Source organism: Anolis sagrei, chromosome 5 (genome assembly GCF_037176765.1).
Source record: "Anolis sagrei isolate rAnoSag1 chromosome 5, rAnoSag1.mat, whole genome shotgun sequence".
Classification (NCBI taxonomy): domain Eukaryota; kingdom Metazoa; phylum Chordata; class Lepidosauria; order Squamata; family Dactyloidae; genus Anolis; species Anolis sagrei.
Genome location: NC_090025.1, coordinates 194907332 through 194928279, shown reverse-complemented (window position 1 = coordinate 194928279; position 20948 = coordinate 194907332). Strand labels below are relative to the sequence as shown.

The window sequence follows — 20948 nt, the reverse complement described above, 5'->3', positions numbered from 1 at the left end:
TTGTGTTGGTTGAAACTCTCAGAGATATTCATTGAAACACCATAGCAAAATGTTCTGCAGCGTCTCCTGCAGAAACACAGTTTTTGCAGCATAATAAACCTTTCTCATGTTTTTATGATAGAACCAATTAAGAAATGACAATGATAACACGGGAACAAAAATTGTGCTACATAGTGTCATAAGGTTTATCAATGCAATTTGCTGGCCAACTTGCTTCTTACCATCCAATTAACTGACTTCAGACAGTTGTTTCTGCTTCAGTAGCGGCTCTAATTTTTATGATAGAACCAATTAAGAAATGACATTGATAACACAAGAACAAAAATTGTGCTACATAGTGTCATCATTTATTTATTATTTATTTATTATACTTGTATATCGCCTTTCTCAGCCTATCGACGACTTAAGCCAGTTTACAAGTCAGTACACATAATAGCAAAATACAGATTAAACATTGAACAATATAAAATCACAATAAAAACAATAAAACCAACATCATAATGTTTATCAATGCAATTTGCTGGCCAACTTGCTTCTTACCATCCAATTAACTGACTTCAGACAGTTGTTTCTGCTTCAGTAGCGGCTCTTATTTTTATGATAGAACAAATTAAGAAATGACATTGATAACACAGGAACAAAAATTGTGCTACATAGTGTCATCATTTATTTATTATACTTGTATATCGCCTTTCTCAGCCTATCGACGACTTAAGTCAGTTTACAAGTCAGTACACATAATAGCAGAATACAGATTAAGCATTGAACAATATAAAATCACAATAAAAACAATAAAACCAACATCATAAGGTTTATCAATGCAATTTGCTGGCCAACTTGCTTCTTACCGTCCAATTAACTGATTTCAGACAGTTGTTTCTGCTTCAGTAGCGGCTCTTATCTTTATTTACATTTCATTCATTGCAATAACACTTACCCGTTAGCACCGTCAGGTGCAAGGGAGAAGAGCCAAGAGAAAAAACAAATTGTGTCTGCTATATTCACACCCCACTGTTATCAGCACCTTAATTTGGTGTCCAGCCTCCTAATGTATTGCAACATCTTCCTTGTCTGTTACTTACTTACTTAGGCGATCCCTTGTAGTCCGAGGATGATGGTCCTCCAAGTGTAGTATCCTTGTCTGTTCCACACATGCTTCATAATGCCCCACAACTTAACTCTTTCACAGCTAGCATAGTGGAGATTTTAAACTTGTACAATATATATTGACATTACACTGATAAGGTTTTCCTTGGTTCCAGTTGCTGGAGAGGTCCGTCTTCCCCTTCCCTTGTTTTTAAAGGAAAATGTTGAGTTGTAGCTCCTTATATTACTATTACAGATTGTGCATCCCTTATCTGGTATCCCGACATCCTCCAAAACCGTCCATATGAATAGCTTATTTATTTATTTATTTACTTATTTATTTATTTACAGTATTTATATTCCGCCCTTCTCACCCCGCAGGGGACTCAGGGCGGTTTACAACATACATATACATGGCAAACATTCAATGCCATAGACACACAACATATATAGACAGACACACAGAGGCTATTTAACATTCCAGCTTTTTCGTGAGGATATTCTGGCCACCAGGGGAGCTGTTGTTTCACCATCCATTTGTGACACTGACAGAATACTTCCTCATTCTTTGCATGCTTGCTGGAGATTTTTATGGCATCGTAAATTAGCCTCCCCACATAAGCAGTACCTAAATTTCCTACTTGACAGATGCAATTGTCTTTCGGGTTGCAAAGGTTGACAGCAAACTACACAAATTGGTCGGATGCTCACTCCGGCCCTGACCTGGCTTCGAACTCATGACCTTTTGGTCAGTAGTGATCTTAATGCAGCTGACTCCCAGCCAGCTGCGCCACAGTCCCGGTGCAGATAGTGGTACCTTTTGGATGGTCCAGTGAACACACTTATTACATGCACAAAATTATTTAATAGATTCTATAAAATCACCTTCAGTGTGTGTAAGGTGTATAGAAAACATTAGCACATTTTTTTGTTTAGACTCGGGACCCATATCCAAGATATCTTGTTATGTACTTTACATGTCAAAACCCAAACACTTTTGGTCCCAAGTATTTTCGAGAAGGGACACTCAACCTGTATTGCCTTTATTTGTTTTTTTTTTATCCTGTAGACTCATATAATCCAATTTGACAGCATTGAACTGTATTACCTCAGTCTACACTGTCCAAATAAAGCAGTTTCAGACTGCATTGAGTGGCAGTGCCTCTGATGGAGCCTCTGTGTAAAGCAAAGCTCTCTGAGCAGAGCTGGCTTGTCCCTCATTAGGAACCATTGTTTTTCCAATGTGGGGATCCAAATTAATCGGGAGCAAAAGGGCGGGAGGTTGAGGTGGCCAGGCGCTAATTGCTTGCACGGCCTTGGTGCTGCTAATTAGTGCTTGTGCTGGGGGAAATGCCTGTCACTGTGATTGGCCTGCTCCTTCTGTCTGTGTGTGCGCATGCATGCATATGCCTGTATTTCCAGGATTTCAGGGGTGCAATGCACCTGTATGCAAATACGCCTCTTGTATTGACCCTGGAGAGCAGATTTGGGCATTCTGCTTTCCTTGAGGACTGCTTGACAGCCATTCTTTGTTAAAGGCATTGAAAGGCAATTATTGCTGATGTTGTTATATTTTGCCTTCTACTCAAGTGTCACCTTCTTTTTAGGAACTGACCAATCAGGAACAAATATCTAAAACCCAGGAACAAACCCAGATTTTTAAAAAATCCCATGATTTGTGGTTGCAGGGACATACAGGCATGCAAAGATCTGCATATTCAGGTCAAACCTGCAATATTCCTGCACCTGGAAATCTCATGTTTTTTTGCCATTTGTAGTGATTGCTTCCGCATTTACAGGCCACCCTCCAGTTTTCTGTGGAAGTTCCTGGGATAAAGATATTTATTTATTTATTTATTTGGGGTTCTTTTACCCCGCCCTTCTCACCCCGAAGGGGACTCAGGGTGGCTTACAAAAGCAAGGCACAATTTGATACCTGCATCATAAAAACAATCAAACACTAAATTACATCAATACACAGTTAACACCAAATATACATTATAACCATAAAATCAATAAAACCAATTACAAACCCAGTTTCTCCTCTTACATGGTCAGTGTTCGCTACTCATAGATCTAGTTTTACGTTCCACTTCATCAATCCTGCTGGTCTTACTCGCCTGGTTGTCTGATTTAATTGCCGGAGTGCCCAAAGGCCTGGTCCCATAACCAAGTCTTCACCCTTCTCCTAAAGGCGAGGAGGGATGATGATGCCCTGATTTCCCCTGGGAGTGAGTTCCACAGGTGAGGGGCCACCACTGAGAAAGCCCTGCTCCTCGTCCCCACCAGCCTCACTTGTGAGAGTGGTGGGGTCGAGAGCAGGGCCTCCCCAGATGATCTCAGACTCCGAGGTGGGACGTAGAGGGAGAGACGTTCGGACAGATACACTGGATCGGAACCGTACAGGGTTTTGTAGGTCAAAACCAGCACCTTGAATTGTGCTCGGAACTGAATCGGCAGCCAGTGGAGCTAGCACAGCAGGGGGGTGGTATGCTCCCTGTATGTCGCTCCGGTGAGCAATCTGGCTGCCGCTCGCTGGACTAGTTGAAGTTTCCGAACAGTCTTCAAGGGCAGCCCCACGTAGAGCGCATTGCAGTAGTCTATTCGGGATGTAACAAGAGCGGGATGTAACAAGAGCGTCCAGATACTGTCTGGACGGGGCCCCTGTTGTGAATAATCATGTTCTTCCTCCTCCTTTCCCGATAATTGTAGAAGGAGGGCCCTGTGATCCTCTCCTACTCAGAACTAGGGACATAATGTGTGCGTACTTGCTTTGAAGGAGACATTGCATTGCCTTAACATCTCCAGATGTTTCCAACAGATTGCACTTTGAGAGATCCAGTTGTTTCCGGTAGTGGGTTGTGTTGTCAAGCTGCACCCGGTGTCTTTTCTTGCTGTGTTTGAATTAATTAAAGAACCCGCAGGTCTTCTTGCAAAATGTAGAAGCTAGTAGCTCGCTCGTCCTTCTGTGGCTCCACAAAGGAATGGTGGTAATCAGGACCTGGCCGCTAACCTCTCTTGTCTTTCTCTCTCTTGCAGGATTCATGAATAAAATTTTCCATCCCAACATTGACGAAGCGTAAGTGACTTTTCAGATGCATCCTACAAACAAGTCTTATTTTGGGTTGTTGTAGGTTTTGTTCAGGCTATATGGCCATGTTCTAGAGGCATTCTCTCCTGACGTTTGGCCTGCATCTGTGGCAGGCATCCTCAGAGGTTGTGAGGTCTGTTGGAACTAGGAAAATTGAGTTTATATATCTGTGGAATGACCAGGGTGGGACAAAGAGCTCTTGTCTGTTGGAGCTAGGTGTGAATGTTTCAACTGACCACCTTATTTTGGGTTATTATTTTGTCTTATAAGTCTTATTTTGGGTGGAAGCAAAAGGGAAAGTATCTTTGTTTTCAGTTGGGAGTGAAAGTAAGGTCCGTTTTGTTGTAGACACTAGAAGTTTGCGCGCATACCGCAACGAGTGCGTGCATCGTGTACCGGCATGCCTCGGGAACAACTGTGCTCAGTTTCCGCTCTGTAGCTCACCTGTACGGTTCTGTTCTGTGCTTTAAAAATGTTTAAGACTATCAACTCACCCTCCGCATGTGAGGTTCGCTCAGTGATACGGTTTTTGTCAGCAAGGAACCTGCCTGCTGCAGAAATTCATCGACAAGGAACCTGCCTGCTGCAGAAATTCATTTGTGAAATGTACGGTGATACTGTTATGAGTGAAAGCAAAGTGCGTAAGTGGGTACGACGATTCAAAGATTTTTATTATTGTTATTGTGAAGCACCTGTTCTCACGAATCCTCGTTTCAACTGAAGCCACCAAATCGTCTGTAATCAAAGAAGGGCGACCGGAGCGGTCCTCATCATGGACGTTGTCACGGCCATCTTCGAATTGCCGTACCCACTTACGCGGTGATACTGTTATGAGTGAAAGCAAAGAGCGTAAGTGGGTACGACAATTCAAAGATGGCCGTGACAACGTCCATGATGAGGACCGCTCCGGTTGCCCTTCTTTGATTTGGTGGTTTCAGTTGAAGCGAGGATTCGTGAGAACAGGCGCTTCACAATAACAATAATAAAAATCTTTGAATTGTCGTACCCACTCACGCACTTTGTTTTCACTCATAACAGTCTCACCGTACACTTCACAAATCTGTCGATGAATTTCTGCAGCAGGCAGGTTCCTTGCTGACAAAAACCGTATCACTGAGCGAACCTCACATGCGGCGGGTGAGTTGATAGTCTTAAACATTTTTAAAGCACAGAACAGAACCGTACAGGTGAGCTACAGAGCGGAAACTGAGCACAGTTGTTCCCAAGGCATGCCGGTACACGGCGCACGTGCTCGTTGCAGTATGCGCACGAACTACTAGTTTCTACAACAAAACGGACCTTACTTAAAAAATACTCGTATTTAGAAATTAGAGAGAGGAAGGGCATCTTCCATTGCTTTTACAGCTAGGAAAGGGAATCCCTGATGCTAGAAAATAAAATGGAAGAGTATCAAAATGTTCTGTTCATACTAAATTGTCAATTAATATGACATTAAATTAGCTGAGTTGCTCTCCAGAGTCCTCATCCAGTCACTGGCTCTCCCTTTGAGGGCTACTCTCCATTTATTTAAGGTTTTTTTCTGGACAGGAAGTTACTTTTTGGACACTTCCAGTTGGAAATAAAACCCGTTTGGATCTAGAACAGGTGAAGGAGGAATCCTAAAAGACCTCTGATGTGAACACAGTACCTTCCAGAGTAGTTGCAAAGATCCAAAATAAGTGAAAGGGCAAAATGGGTTGTGTCTGACCCTTTAGGACCCCCCGGAGTATTAATCTAGACCCTCAGACCCAAGTAAAGAAATAGATAAGGTTTCCCATCCCTATTTTGTGGTGTAATGTAAAATAAACCATGTGTAGTTCATGTTTGATCAACCCACACACTGCCTTGCCAGAGAAAGAAAATATGCCATGCAGGTGAACAGTGAAGAACAAGTAGTTTGCTCTTCTTAGTTTGGAACAGCATATGGACAGTGTGATCAGTTGCACCAACTCACATTATGTCCTTTTATGAGAGATTTAAAAATGGTCTTTCTTTTGTCCATGTGAATAAACTCCTTCAGCAACTTATGAAGCAAGAACACACTCCACACTCTGTCTCTGTCTGCTTCTTTCTTTGCACTTGCATAGCTCAAGCCTGAACAAAAATGTCTCAGTATCCAAAAGTCCCAGGCTCAGCCCAACCAGTTTATTTATTTATTTACTGTATTTGGATACCGCCTTTCTCAGCCAGTTGGCAACTCAAGTTTTATGCATCTTATTTTACAATTGACACACACACACACTCGCTGATTCTGTGCATGCTCCAACATGCTTTATGTCTCCAGACATTTAAAGGGATGTTGGGAAAACAGTGGTCACTTATGAGTTTATTTTTCATATATGTGTGTTATGGCAACAATTTTTATGCATATTTTGTTTTGTTAATCTTATGGTTACGTTGTTTTTACTTTGTATGTTCTGTGATTTTTACCTGGGAACCGCTCTGAGTCCCCTCGGGGAGATAGAGCGGTATATAAATAAAGTATTATTATTATTATTATTATTATTATTATTATTATTATCCTATACCTTCATTGGTCAAAATGAGAGCCACATATGAACCCTGGACTCCACTTTTTTGGCCACTGAAGCTTCCTAAGCACCCACATACCCTTTATTTATTTTTTAAGTATGATATTTTACCCACAGTGGCTTGCAAAGCATGCAGAACACAATTAAAAACAAGGACACGCTAGCTCTAAGCATTTGTTTTGCTTTAATCTCTCCCCAAATGGTGATGGGAGGAGATTCTATTTTTGAGAGAGATTGCGGAAGAGTGCTGGTGCCTCAGCAAACTACAATTCCTAGGATTCCATTGCTTTCAAGTGGGGTCAAACTGCATTAGTTCCACAGTGCAGATGCACTCCTAAACAAATTAGTTAAAAATAAAAAGTTTAACCTGATTTTCAAACTTCCCATGTTTGGTTGAGGAGAGGGAAAAAGACCTTTGTGAGCTTGTTGATCGAAAGGTCGCAGGTTCGATTCCGGGGAGCGGCGTGAGCTTCCGCTGTCAGCCCTAGCTTCTGCCAACCTAGCAGTTCGAAAACATGCAAAATGTGAGTAGATCAATAGGTACCGCTCCGGCGGGAAGGTAACGGCGCTCCATGTAGTCATGCCGGCCACATGACCTTGGAGGTGTCTACGGACAACGCTGGCTCTTCGGCTTAGAAATGGAGATGAGCACCACACCCCAGAGTCAGACATGACTGGACTTAATGTCAGGGGACTACCTTTACCTTTACCTATGTAGTAGTAAGTTCTCTAAAATATGCTCAGTTTATCCAGGGCTATTATCAGAGTTATAAGGCCTGAGCACAGCCTTGGAGAAATGGAGAAGGTACCCACCCATGATGGATGGTCCATCAGATGTGTGAAATGGCCACCCGGGCCAGGGCTATCCATATCCGTCAAGCTCATCAGCTCCTCTTAATAGGTCTTTTATAAATATAATTCCAGGAGGGAGACTCAAATGATCAAGGATCTGGAGAACAATCCCTATGAGGAGTGGCTTAAATCTTGGGGCTTCTTTACTCCCGACTCTGGGGCCATTTTTCCTTTGAGTGAGCAGGATCCCTGGCTTTCTCTTTCTCCTGGGAGCGAGAGTGTATTCTTAGAAATGGGGAGCAGAGGTCCTCCAAGGACAGCCTGGGCTCATGCGCTTGTTTTGAGAGCTGAGCGCATGGGACCAAACAGAAGCCCAGCCTTGGCTCTCCTTGCCGTCATGCTCCGGGAATGCACTCCTGGCAGAAGAGAGGACTGAACGGGATGCAACCCTGTGGCGCTCTCTGTCTGAACTGCAAATTGAAGCCATCCCTTCACTTGTTTCTGTGTTTTTTCTCTCTCTCTCTTTTCAGGTCAGGAACCGTATGTCTAGATGTAATTAATCAGACTTGGACAGCCCTTTATGGTGAGTTGCGTGTACAGGGTGATTTTGTAAAGAGTCTTAGAGCTCCCTTGAGACATTTTATGCATTCCCAATGCATCTGGGGAAATGTCTTTTTCTTAGCTTCATCAATACTAAAGGATTTCCTTATATCTTTTCTCGCATCTTGGGCTATGACAGTTCAAGCATCCCCTATCTAAATACAGTGGGGGGAAATATTTAGTCAGATACCAATTGTACATCATAGATAGATCTCAACTATGAGAGACAACATGAGAAAACACACCCAGAATTTTTTTATTATTTATTTATTTATTTCAAACATTTTTACCCTGCCCTTCTCAACCCCCCACCCCAGGGGGGCAGGGGAGGGACGACTCGGGGTGGCTTACATCCGGCACAATTCAATGCCATTACATATAAATAATACATACCGTATGTTCATAACATTATCATTATGACCATTGTCAATTATCTGCCAGCTACCCAAAGGCCTGGTCCCATAACCACGTTTTCAATTCCCTCCTGAAGGGGAGGAGGGATGTTGTTGACCTTATTTCGCTGGGGAGCGAGTTCCACAGGTGGGGGGCCACCACCGAGAAGACCCTGTCCCTCGTCCCTGCTAAGCGTGTTTGCGCCAAAGGCGGGGCCGAGAGCAGGGGCCCCCCAGAAGATCTTAAATTTCGAGGTGGAACGTATTATTTATTTGTTTTATTTTGAGTACTTCTACCCCGCCCTTCTCAACCCCCTAGGAGGGACTCAGGGCGGCTTAGGGAGATACATTCGGACAGGTAAGCTGGGCCGGAACTGTATAGGGTTTTGTAGGTCAAAACCAGCACTTTGAATTGTGCTCGGAATTGGACTGGCAGCCAGTTGTAGCTGACATAACAGAGTGGTGATATGCTCTCTGTATGATACTCCAGTGAGAAAATCACATTGTCTGATTTTTAACTAATTTATTTGCAAATTATGGTGGGAAATAAGTATTTGGTCCATAACAAAGGTTCATCTCAATACTTTCCTATATATCCTTTATGGTTTATTTGTCGTGTCATGTCAGGGCAACCAGTCAAATATAGTACATTATATCCTTTATGGTCATGACAGAGGTCCAACATTTTCTGTAAGTCCTCATAAGGTTGGCACACAGTGCTTCTGGTCTGTTGGCCCATTCATTCCTCCATGCAGATGTATCTCCTCAAGAGCAGTGATGTTGTTGGGCTGTTGCTGGGCAGCACGGACTGTCAACTCCCTCCAAAGTTTTTCTCTAGGGTTGAGATCTGGAGACTGGCTAGGCCACTCCAGGACCTGGAAATGCTTCTTACGGGGAAGCCGCTCCTTCCTTCGTTGCCTTGCTGGTGTGCTTGGGATCCTTGTCATGCTGAAAGACCCAGCCACGTTTAATCTTCAGTGTCCTTGCTGATGGAAGGAGGTGTGCACTCCAAATCTTACGAGACATGGCCCCAGTCATTCTTTCATGTCTACGGATCAGTTGCTCTGGTCCCTTTGCAGAAACACAGCCCCAAAGCATGATGTTGACACCCACCCCCATGCTTCACAGTAGGAATAGTGTTCTTTGGATGCAACTCAGCATTCTTTCTCCTCCAAATACAACGAGTTGCATTTCTGCCAAACAGTTCTACTGTGGTTTCATCTGACCACATGACATTATCCCAATACTCTTCTGGATCATCCAAATGCTCTCTAGCAAACTCCAGTCAGCCCTGGACATTTATTTATTTATAATAATAATAATAATAATAATAATAATAATAATAATAATAATAATGACTTTATTTGTACCCCGCTACTGTCTCCCGAGGGACTCGGTGCAGCTTATATGAGGCCGAGCCCACAACACAACAATAACAATAACAGCAATAATACAAAAACAATACAAAACTCATAGCAAAATAAGCAAAAACAATAACAATAACACGACGCATTTAAAAACCAATGGCTGGGCCAAATGCAATAATTAAAAATATAAAAAAATAATGCTGGGCATGAACAGGTAGCATGTAATTGGAGTAAAGGTTTTGAAGAGGGAAGAATGTGCAGACAATCCAAAAAATTATTTATTTAAAGCATTTATATTCCGCCCTTCTTACCCTGAAGGGGACTCAGGGCGGAGCACAGCATATACACGGCAAACATTCAATGCCGGGACACAAATTCATATACACATACATAAACATTAAAAACATTTAATGGACTGTGCTCCCTCATTTCTCTCCGAAAAATCCTATCCTAGTTATATTTTACCTTGTTCACGTCAGCATATTTTCAATTTTAATCTATTACATTTGGCCTGGCCATTTTAAAAATTGTTTATGTCACTATTGAATGTTTTTTTTTGTTTATGTGATTTATATGATTTGTATTTTATGATTGTTTATTGATGTTGTGTTTATTGATGTTTTGTTTGATGTATTTTGGGCTTGGCCTCATGTAAGCCGCACCGAGTCCCTTGGGGAGATGGTAGCGGGGTACAAATAAAGTTTATTATTAGGTTCTTGTGGGTTTTTTCGGGCTATAGAGCCATGTTCTAGAGGCATTTCTCCTGACGTTTCGCCTGCATCTATGGCAAGCATCCTCAGAGGTAGAGACCTCTACCTCTGAGGATGCTTGCCATAGATGCAGGCGAAACGTCAGGAGAAATGCCTCTAGAACATGGCTCTATAGCCCGAAAAAACCCATAAGAACCTAGTGATTCCAGCCATGAAAGCCTTCGACAATACAAAGTTTATTATATTATTATTATTTATCAAAATATTAAAATACACCATTTAAAACCGTCCTAGTCATCCGCGTCAAATCTAATTGGCCTGGCCATCTTTCCTATTGCCGCTTTATTGCCCTGTATTATTATTTATCAAAATAATAAAATACACCATTTAAAACCGTCCTAGTCATCAGTGTCAAATCTAATTGGCATGGCCATCTTTCCTATTGCTGCTTTATTGCCCAAAAGCTTGGTCCCACAGCCAAGTTTTTACCATCCTTCTAAAGGACAGGAGGAAGGGGGCCGACCTGATCTCACCAGGAAGGGAGTTCCATAGCCGGGGGGCCATCACCGAGAAGGCCCTGTGTCTTGTCCCCACCAATTGCGCCTGTAACAATGGCGGGATGGAAAGCAGGGCCTCCCCGGAGGATCTTAATCTCCGTGATGATACATGGGAGGTTGCATTCTGGCAGGTAATTTGGGCCAGGGCCGCTTATAGGCCAAAGCCAGCGCTTTGAATTGTGCTCGGTAGCAAGCTGGCAGCCAGTGGAGCTGGCGTAACATGGGAGTTGTGTGCTCCCTATATGCCGGCCCAGTTATTAACCTGGCTGCCTCTCGTTGGACTATTTGAAGCTTCTGAGCAGTCTTAAAAGGCAACCCCACGCAGAGTGCATTGCAGTAGTCTATCCTAGATGTAACGAGAGCATGGACCACAGTGGCCAAGTCTGACTTCCCAAGGTACGGGCGCAGCTGGACATGTCCTGGCTTCAGCAGGGGGACGCGCCTGGCAGCGGCGTAGTGTAAGACTGTAGGTTTTATATAGCAATATTAAATGATCACTCACAAACCAGTTTTGCTTTGAAATGAATATATTGCTTGTATCTCTGCAGCAAAGAAAGACACTACTGACTTTTCCCCACCACCACTTCCTTTTATACACCTTTCCTGCCCATCTCCCCCCGCCCTCTTCTCAGTTTCCTTATTAGAGCTTGTTGCTTCATAAGTTCCAATACAAGGTTTCCAGTGCCCTCTGCTGTCTTCAAAATGTCACAGAGAGAAAACTGAGGCAGCCAGGATGATTCAGTCAGGATGTCACGGAGGGAATTTGTGATGTCTTCATGCCGTCAGAAATTGACTCCTGACACATAGTGTGTTACTGATGATAGCAGCCTTTGTGACATTGGGGAGCTTTTTCAGCCTAAAAAAGAGGCTGAAAAACTAGGCTTATTCTCGAGTATATACAGTAAATCAGTGATAGTTGAGAAGGAGGAAGAACTGATTAAGAGGAAGCGTATCTGGTGTGGTGCTTCAGGCGTTGTGTGTCTCACTCGTATTCTCCTCTGCTTCTTTTTTCAGATCTTACCAATATATTTGAGTCGTTCCTGCCCCAGTTGCTGGCCTATCCCAACCCCATAGACCCCCTTAATGGTGACGCGGCAGCCATGTACCTTCACCGACCAGAAGAATACAAACAGAAAATTAAAGGTAAGAGCTTTGATGGGAAGTCGGGCAGAAAATCATTCAAAAATAGTGTGCATAAAATTACCTTCCTTCGATATGTACATGAAACCTAAATGGAATTTGAGTTTTGGCTTGCACCCAACATCCTAGATATCTCATGATGCACACACAGATATTCCAAAATACGCAGCACTTCGAATTCAGGGCATTCCACCTGTACTTTGATGAATTTGCAAACCTGTCAAACTGATATGTATCCTAAAAATAGCCTCACTTTCAAACAAAATGATAACTGTTATGAAAGAAGGCAATAAAGGATCCACACACTATTGCTGTCAGGACTAAACACTCAACACAAAACTTTGAACTGGATAATATGGTAGTGTAGACTCAGAAAATCCAGTTCAAAGCAGATAATGTGGATTGTTGGGCAGATGGGCTTATTAACGAAAGGCCCTCTCCATAAATGCACAGCAGAGTAACTTATCAGCAACAGCATGGCTCCAGCACCAGTAGCCAAAGCAATAAAAAGAACAAAAAACACAAACCAGTGTTATCTCTTCCTTAGGAGGCTTTTCTTTATAGCAAAATAATATGGTTGCACTACTGACAAGAACAAGGTTTCCATAACACAGATAAGGGTCAACCTTCACACTGGAGCTTCACACGCGAGGCCTTCTCATACTGAGGCTTACCTCACACACAGGCTTCTCGCTCAGACTAAGGCCTACCTCACAATGTGAGGCCTTCTCACAGACTGAAACCTTTTTCATAATGAGGCCTACCTAACACTTAGGTATGCCTCATAATGAGGCCTCCCTAAGGCCTTCTATCACTGAGACCTATCCCACAGAGGCATTCTCTCACACAGAGAGGCTTCTCTCACACTTGAGAGGCCTCTCAGACTGAGGCAGGGTGGGACAAAGAACTCTTGTCTGCTGGAGCAAGGTGTGAATGTTTCAACTGACAACCTTGATTAGCGTTTGATGGCCTGGCAGTACCTGGGGCAATCTTTTGTTGAGAGGTGATTAGATGCCCTTGTTTGTTTCCTCTGTTGTTTTGCTGTTCTAATTTTAGAGTTTTTTAATACTGGTAGCCAGATTTTGTTTATTTTCATGGTTTCCTCCTTTCTGTTGAAATTGTCCACATGCTTCTTGTGGATTTCAATGGCTTCTCTGTGTAGCCAGGCCATCAAATGCTAATCAAGGTGGTCGGTTGAAGTATTCACACCTAGCTCCAGCAGACAAGAATCCTTTGTCCCTCCCTGGTCATTCCACAGATATATAAACCCTTTTGCCTATTTCCAACAGACCTCACTACCTCTGAGGATGCTTGCCATAGATGCAGGCGAAACGTCAGGAGAGAATGCCTCTAGACAATGGCCATATAGCCCGAAAAAACCTACCACAACCCAGTGATTCCGGCCGTGAAAGCCTTTGACAATACAGTTGAAACATTCACACCTAGCTCCAGCAGACAAGAGTCCTTTGTCCCACCCTGGCCATTCCACAGATATATATACTCTTTTTCCTAGTTCCAACAGACCTCACTACCTCTGAGGATACTTGGCTATATGGCCATGTTTCGGGCTATAAGCCGGTCTGAGTCCCTCTACGGAGGTTGAGAAGATCGGGATATAAAAGTTTTAAATAAATTTAAATAAATAATGTTCTAGAGGCATTCTCTCCTGACGCTTCACCTGCATCTATGCCAAGCATCCTCAGAGGTTGTGAGACCTCACTACCTCTGAGGATGCTTGCCATAGATGCAGGCGAAACGTCAGGAGAGAATGCCTCTAGAACATGGCCATATAGCCCGAAAAAACCTACAACACCCCAGTGATTCTGGCCATGAAAGCCTTCGACAATACAATGCATTGTTGCTTTGCGATGCCCCTTGCTGCCTGTGTTGACGGCCCTCCTTCTCACCCCGGTCCCTTTTCTTTCTTTCTTTCTTTCCTTCCTTCCTTCTTTTTCCCTTCTTTCTTCCTTTCTCTCCCTCCAGAATACATTCAGAAATATGCAACAGAGGAAGCACTAAAGGAGCAGGAAGAAGGCACCGGGGACAGCTCTTCGGAGAGCTCCATGTCTGACTTTTCAGAGGACGAGGCCCAGGATATGGAATTGTAGTAAAAGAAGCGCCCTGCTTTTCAGAGAGACTGACTTCCTAACCATGCGCTGAGAAGCAGACTATAATATTCATATTTAAACAAAGCAATTTTTTATTACTAAACAAGGTTTTTATGAATAATAGCATTGAGATATATATATATACACACCCACGCATCTATATGTATATGTGTATATATATATATCACCCTTTAGATCTTGATTTTTTTTTCCCTCTTGGTCATTTCTCAGAACCCCAAAGTGCATCGTAGTAGCGCATTCTCCCCCCCACATTCCACTCGGTAGCAATATGAAGAAGCCCAGATGCGCATTCATGCATGCGTCCCCCTGCGTAATAACCGTTCCGTTTGAGCCGAGCCCACCTGTGGGATATAGCGCACCGCCAGCCTCAACAATCGCTCCGTTTGCGAAGGAGAGCGCCCGGCAGCCTCCGTTCCTCCTCCCGTTTCTCTTTTTCGTGTTTCCAAAGACATCAAGCACCCTCGAATGGAAGAAAACGACAAGGAAGAGCACTTTCAGGATGTAAACAAAAGATGTAAGCAGAGATACGCATTGGGGGGGGGGATGATACACGGCTCATGGGACGAGGCAGTAACGTTGCCGTTTCCACTTTTCGGAAACGAAACAAAAATGAAAGCGAACAAATTCCGAAAACAGAGCAGCCCCTTTGAAATGTCGGATTTTTGCAAAAAAAAAAATTGCCTTTTTTTAAAAAAAGGGGGGAACATTTTGTGCGGACTTCCTTCCTGCCTCGATAGAGACCGGTGGAAGGTCGGTCTGCTCGCTTTGGGGAGGCGTAACGAAAGTCTGTGCCGTTCCGTCACCTTTTCTTAGTCCGGATTCTCAAAAGCGTGTCGCCGCCTTCTTTTTTAGAAAGAGAAACAAGGAGCAAGCGCTCTCCCACGTCGGCTTTACTCTCTTGAAGGCTGCAAATCCGGCCCGTTTTGGGTTTGCAAAACCTTGTCGGGAGGACGTTTTTGCTGCCAACGGGATCGATTTGCAGGATGGAGCCTTGGTTTCTTCATGCGCTCGGTGGTTGTGGATGATTCTCTCTGCTCTTTTCGCCGCCGGTCCCAAACCCGCTCCTTTTGTGAATCGGCAAAGCAGACAATCCTAGGAAAATCCAGTCTGATGGGCCAAGGAGGAAGGAGAGGGGTTTCCCCCCTTGTTTTCAAAGAGAGGGATTGATCAGAGTTTCCTTTAACGATTGGGAATGTTTCGATATTATTACTATTATTATTATTATTATTGTTTTTCTCCATTTGGAACCTATGAGGCCTCCCCCTTCCAAACCACCACGAATGGTCAGAGAGAGACCCTTGTACCACGAATGCCTACCTGGGACATTGAGGATACTTGAATATGGACGCTCGCATGTTCACCCAACGGGGATGGGTTTCCAATCTGGACGTTGCCTCTGACGCGTTTGCAAAGGGTTTCCAACCAGGTGTCGTCGGGGGCAGCGGGGTTTCGGCGCCGCCTCCGTATGGAGCAGCGCTTTGGGATTGAAACTGGGGTGACTCCAAAAAGAAAACAAAAAAAGCAAGAACACTGAATGTCAAAGCTAAGCTCCGCCAATTGTAATTTCCCCTTCTTGGTTTCTTCTCAAACCGCCATCGCTCGTTTGAGGCCGGGGTGTGTTTAATGTTGGGTGGGGTCCGTCGGGAAAAAGGAAGTACAATCCTAAAGCGTGATCAATTTGCTTTTTTTTCCCTTCCCTCTCTCCCTTCCTTTCTTCCTTTGGGGAAAGAATTTTCTGTAAAGTAGGATTTAACTTTGGCATGATTATTATTATTATTATAATTATTATTATTATTTTTCTCCTTTAATAAAGCAAAAGCATACCAAATATTTGAATTTACAGGCATGACGCAGAAACAACGGAAAACACGTATCGAACTTTTGGTTTCATTTTCCCTTTTTCATAAAGCAGTAACCTAGGGCTGGATGGGTTGGGACTCTCTCTTCCGGCAACTACGGCTCATTGGGAGGTATAGTATCGACGGTGGGAGACGTAGCGCCGTGCCGTGACCTTTCACCTTGACTTAAGCTCCTCGGACGCTCCGCTTGGTGTGGTTTCTGACCTCTTAGGGGCTATTTAGGTGTAGCTTTGAGTGCCGAGGTGGCCATAGCGGTGGTGACGGTGGTTCCCACTGAAACCAGAAATAAAATGTATTTTTTCAAGACTGTGTATATACACACACACACACATACACACACATTATGAGTGTTCTCAAATCCCTTTTCTTTACACAGGTATTTTTCAAAACCCAAACAAACCAAACCCCTCGTTCCTGGCAATCAGGTGTTTTGACCCATTTGCAATGGCAGATGCAACTCTCTCTCGTCTCTCGTAAGCCAAGCGCCCGTTTCTTTTTAATTTTCCCTCCCCGGACGAAATAGGAACGCTTGTTTCCGTCAAGTGTGTAAAAGAGATTCCCAAAAGACATAAGGTAAACACAGAGGCCTCCGAAATGCAGCACCGGCTTTACCTTTTTCCCTTCCTCCCTTTTATGTCTCCGACGCTTAACATTTGGAAGCAGAGAGAGAGCAAATATCTCCTCTTTAGTCTCACGTTTGCAGGACTTCCTTGGTTTCTGACTGGACTGACTTCCAAAGGGATCCAGTTGCCCCTCATTTCACAGAAGGGAATGATTTTAAGGAATGCTTGGAGAAGTGCTTACCTATCCTGGGCTGGTTGATATGGCACTCCCTCTTCCTCTTGCCTCCCTTCCACCATCCCCTTTTCCATTGGCTTTCCATATGGCTTTCCCTCTCTGTTCCTTCTATCCACCTTTCCCCCCTCTGGGCCACTTTATAGGGCTCCTTCTCTTCTTCCCTCTTCCTTTCCACTATCCTTTCTTTTCCTCTGGGCCAGTTTATATGGCTATCCTTCCCCTCTTCTCTCTTTCGCTATCCTTTTCCATCGCCTGGGCCAATTTAAGTGGCTCCTTCTCCTCCTCTCTGTTCCCTTCTACTATCCCCCTTTCTGTTGTCTTGCCTGGGCCAGTTTATAGGTTTCCTTCTCTTCTTCCCTGTTCCCTTCTACCATCCTTTCTTTTCCTCTGGGCCAATTTATATGGCTATGCTTCCTCTCTGCTCTCTTTCACTATCCTTTTCCGTCGCCTGGGCCAATTTAAGTGGCTCCTCCTCCTCCTCTCTGTTCCCTTCTACTATCCCCCTTTCCATTATCTTGCCTGGGCCAGTTTATAGGGCTCCTTCTCTTCTTCCCTGTTCCCTTCTTCCCTGTTCCCTTCTACCATCCTTTCTTTTCCTCTGGGCCAATTTATATGGCTATGCTTCCTCTCTGCTCTCTTTCACTATCCTTTTCCGTCGCCTGGGCCAATTTAAGTGGCTCCTCCTCCTCCTCTCTGTTCCCTTCTACTATCCCCCTTTCCATTATCTTGCCTGGGCCAGTTTATAGGGCTCCTTCTCTTCTTCCCTGTTCCCTTCTACCATCCTTTCTTTTCCTCTGGGCCAGTCTTTCCTCTCTGCTCTCTTTCACTATCCTTCTTTTCCGTTTCCTGGGCCAATTTAAGTGGCTCCTCCTCCTCCTCTCTGTTCCTTTCTACTATCCCCCTTTCCATTACCTTGCCTGGGCCAGTTTATAGGGCTCCTTCTCTTCTTCCCTGTTCCCTTCTACCATCCTTTCTTTTCCTCTGGGCCAGTTTTTCCTCTCTGCTCCCTTTCACTATCCTTTTCCTTTGTCTGGGCCAATTTAAGTGGCTCCTCCTCTTTCTCGTCCTCTCTGTTCCCTTCTACTATCCCCCTTTCCATTGTCTTGCCTGGGCCAATTTTTGGACTCCTCCTCTTCTTCCCTGTTCTCTTCCACCATCCTTTATTTGCCCCTGGACCAGTTTATATGACTCTCCCTCCTCTCTGTTCCCTTCCACTACCCCTCTTTCCTCTCTAGGTCAGTTTCAATGGCTCCTTCCTCTCCTCCTCCCTCTTCCCTTCCACCATCCCCCTTTCCTTTGTCTTGCCCCTGGGCCAGTTTATATACCTCCTTCTCTGCTTCCCCGTTCCCTTCCACCATCCTTTCTTTGCCTCTGGGCCGGTTTATATAGCTCTTCCTCTCTGTTTCCATCCACTATCCCCTTTTCTCCTCTGGGTCAATTTAAGTGGCTCCTTCTCCTCCTCCTCTCCGCTCCCTTCCACCATCCCTCTTTCCCTCAGTTTAACCTGGGTCAATTTATATGGCTTCCTCTTTTCCTCTGTGCTCCTTCCACCATCCCTTCTTCCTTCAGTTTCATCTGCTGCCTTCTTACCCCATGGGACTGAGAAACAATCCTTTTGAATTTCTCACCATTTCTCCTGAATTGCTTCTTTCCAAAGTGCCGTCGTGGTTCAACCTCTTCCAAAGCCAGGCACATGTCCCATTGATAAGTTAATGAAAAAACAAGTTTGAATTTGGCTTTCTCTTTGAACCACAGCAAATTGTGTGAATTTTGCACCTACTATCACTAATAGAGGAGACCTTCCCTGTTGTCTTTGGCCTTTGGTCTAGTCCAGTGATGGGCAACCTTTTGAGCTTGGTGTGTCAAAATTTGCCAAAAACCTGGATGGGGTGTCAACTTCGAGGAAAAAAAACCATAATTTTGCAATATTTACAGTTTCAATAAGAAAAATGTGTATTCCATGCCGAGTTATGGAGTGAACAATGCTCAGATGTGCAGATGTTAAATTTGTAGAGCCTTTTACAAATTTAAGGATGGAATTAGATTGTCTCCTATAAGGTGTACTCTGTGTCTGCGTGTCATCAAAAATAGCCATGCGTGTCAGTGCTGACACGCGTGTCATAGGTTCACCATCATGGGTCTAGTCCTCTCCAGCGGAAAGCAGAAACATTTTCCTATTTCTTACTCCGGTATTTTCCTTCCCTTTCCTATCTCCAAAGCATCGACCTCCCGTTGGCATTACTTTTCACATTACTAGACTTTTACAATATATATGTAGGAAATCTGGGTACAATCTTAAGGTGGGAACCAAGTTGAACGGAGCATCCTTTGTTTTGGATCCAGTTGAGAAGAGGTGGATGCAAGAGTCCTTTGCTCTCCAAAACAAACCTTAATTGCAGGACTCCTTCCCTTAATCTGTCTCTTGTGTTTGTGTTGAGTGGGTGTCTCCTTCCTCTTGAAAATGGGACAAGAAGGAAGACTCTCAAGTGTTTGAAAAGACGGGCTGGATGAACAAGAAGGTAGAGTTTGCAGGATGCTTTCAAGATGGTAATCTGGGTATGATCTTCAGGTGGGAACCAAGTTGAACGGAGCATCCTTTGTTTTGGATCCAGTTGAGAAGAGGCGGATGCAAGAGGCCTTTGCTCTCCAAAACAAACCTTAATTGCAGGACTCCTTCCCTTAATCTGTCTCTTGTGTTTGTGTTGAGTGGGTGTCTCCTTCCTCTTGAAAATGGGACAAGAAGGAAGACTCAAGTGTTTCAAAAGACAAGGGCTGGGTGAACAAGAAAGTAGAGTTTGCAGGATGCTTTCAGGATGGTTGCTAGAGTTTGCAGGATGCTTTTACTATGGGTGCAACACTCGCTCTGGCTTTTTGACAACACACGGACGGCACGGTGGAAGTTATTTAACCCAAGCAAACCCAGAAAATGACTCTTTTACTTTACATTGGAGAGGAGTCTGGATCTGGCGCTGCTGGTTTTATAAATACTATAAATAAATAAATACCGTATCTTTCCTTTCTTTCTCTCGCTTCGTCTCGAGTTGTGCCGACACTTGACGCGGGAGAGTGTTGCCGCATGAGAAATGGCCATTTCTTCTTCTTCCTTTTTTCCCCTTTCCTACCGGTTTTTATTTTACTGACTGTATTTGGTACATATTGTGTGAATACTTGAAGAGATTAAAAACAAAAAAAACAAAACAGCGGGGCGTGCAGCCCTTTCCCATTGGAGCCTGGATCCCGTTTCCCGTCCTCTCCTCCCCTTCCTTCCTTCTTTCCTCCCTTCCTTCCTTTGCATTGTGATGATGTAGTGGGCCTGCCGGGTGCCATGGCAGGCGCCTCTTCTAAGAATTATAACCTCTCTCTCTCTCTCTCTCTCTCTCAAAATAGTTGTGTATAATGAAAGAAACTGTAAACTTTTTTTAAAAGAATAAAATATGTATATACCTTGTCCCCTTGGCTGGTAATTCAACCCGGGAGAGATGGAGGAAGGCCTTTAACGCTTTGGGAAAGCCGCGGGAATGTAGGATAAGTCACATCTCTTCCCCATTCTTTTCATGTTGGCAAGGAAAGCTTTGCTGGTTGTGATAGAAAATCCCCAAATACAAGTTGTATTAAGACCTTTGCTATCCTTTCTTCCTCTCTTTTCTTCTTCTCTTGCTTTCCCTTATACATCTTCCCTCCCTTCTTCTTTTCCTTTCCTTTCTCTTCCCTTCTTTTTCTTTCTTCCCTTCTATCATCCCTCCATTTTCTTTCTTTCATCCCTTCCAATCGTCATCCTTTCTCCCAACATGCCTTGTCTTCCCTTTCTTTATCTTCCATTCTTTTTCTTTTTCTCCTTCTTTCCATCATCTTTCTTTCTTTCTTTCTTTCTTCTTTCTCTCCCATCATCCCTCCTT

The 20948-nt window shown here is 43.9% G+C and overlaps 1 protein-coding gene across 1 annotated transcript in view; it reads left to right on the top strand.

Moving 5' to 3' along the window:
* The window catches only part of UBE2H (ubiquitin conjugating enzyme E2 H), a 111392-nt gene extending 90892 nt beyond the window's left edge, over nucleotides 1-20500 (top strand). Inside the window, exons 4-7 of the mRNA XM_060776381.2 lie at nucleotides 4126-4165; nucleotides 8031-8083; nucleotides 12141-12269; nucleotides 14250-20500. Of these exons, the coding sequence (XP_060632364.1) occupies nucleotides 4126-4165; nucleotides 8031-8083; nucleotides 12141-12269; nucleotides 14250-14374 (347 nt within the window). The 3' untranslated portion in view covers nucleotides 14375-20500. The remainder of the gene's footprint in view (nucleotides 1-4125; nucleotides 4166-8030; nucleotides 8084-12140; nucleotides 12270-14249) is intronic.
* The last annotated feature ends 448 nt before the right edge of the window (nucleotides 20501-20948 follow it).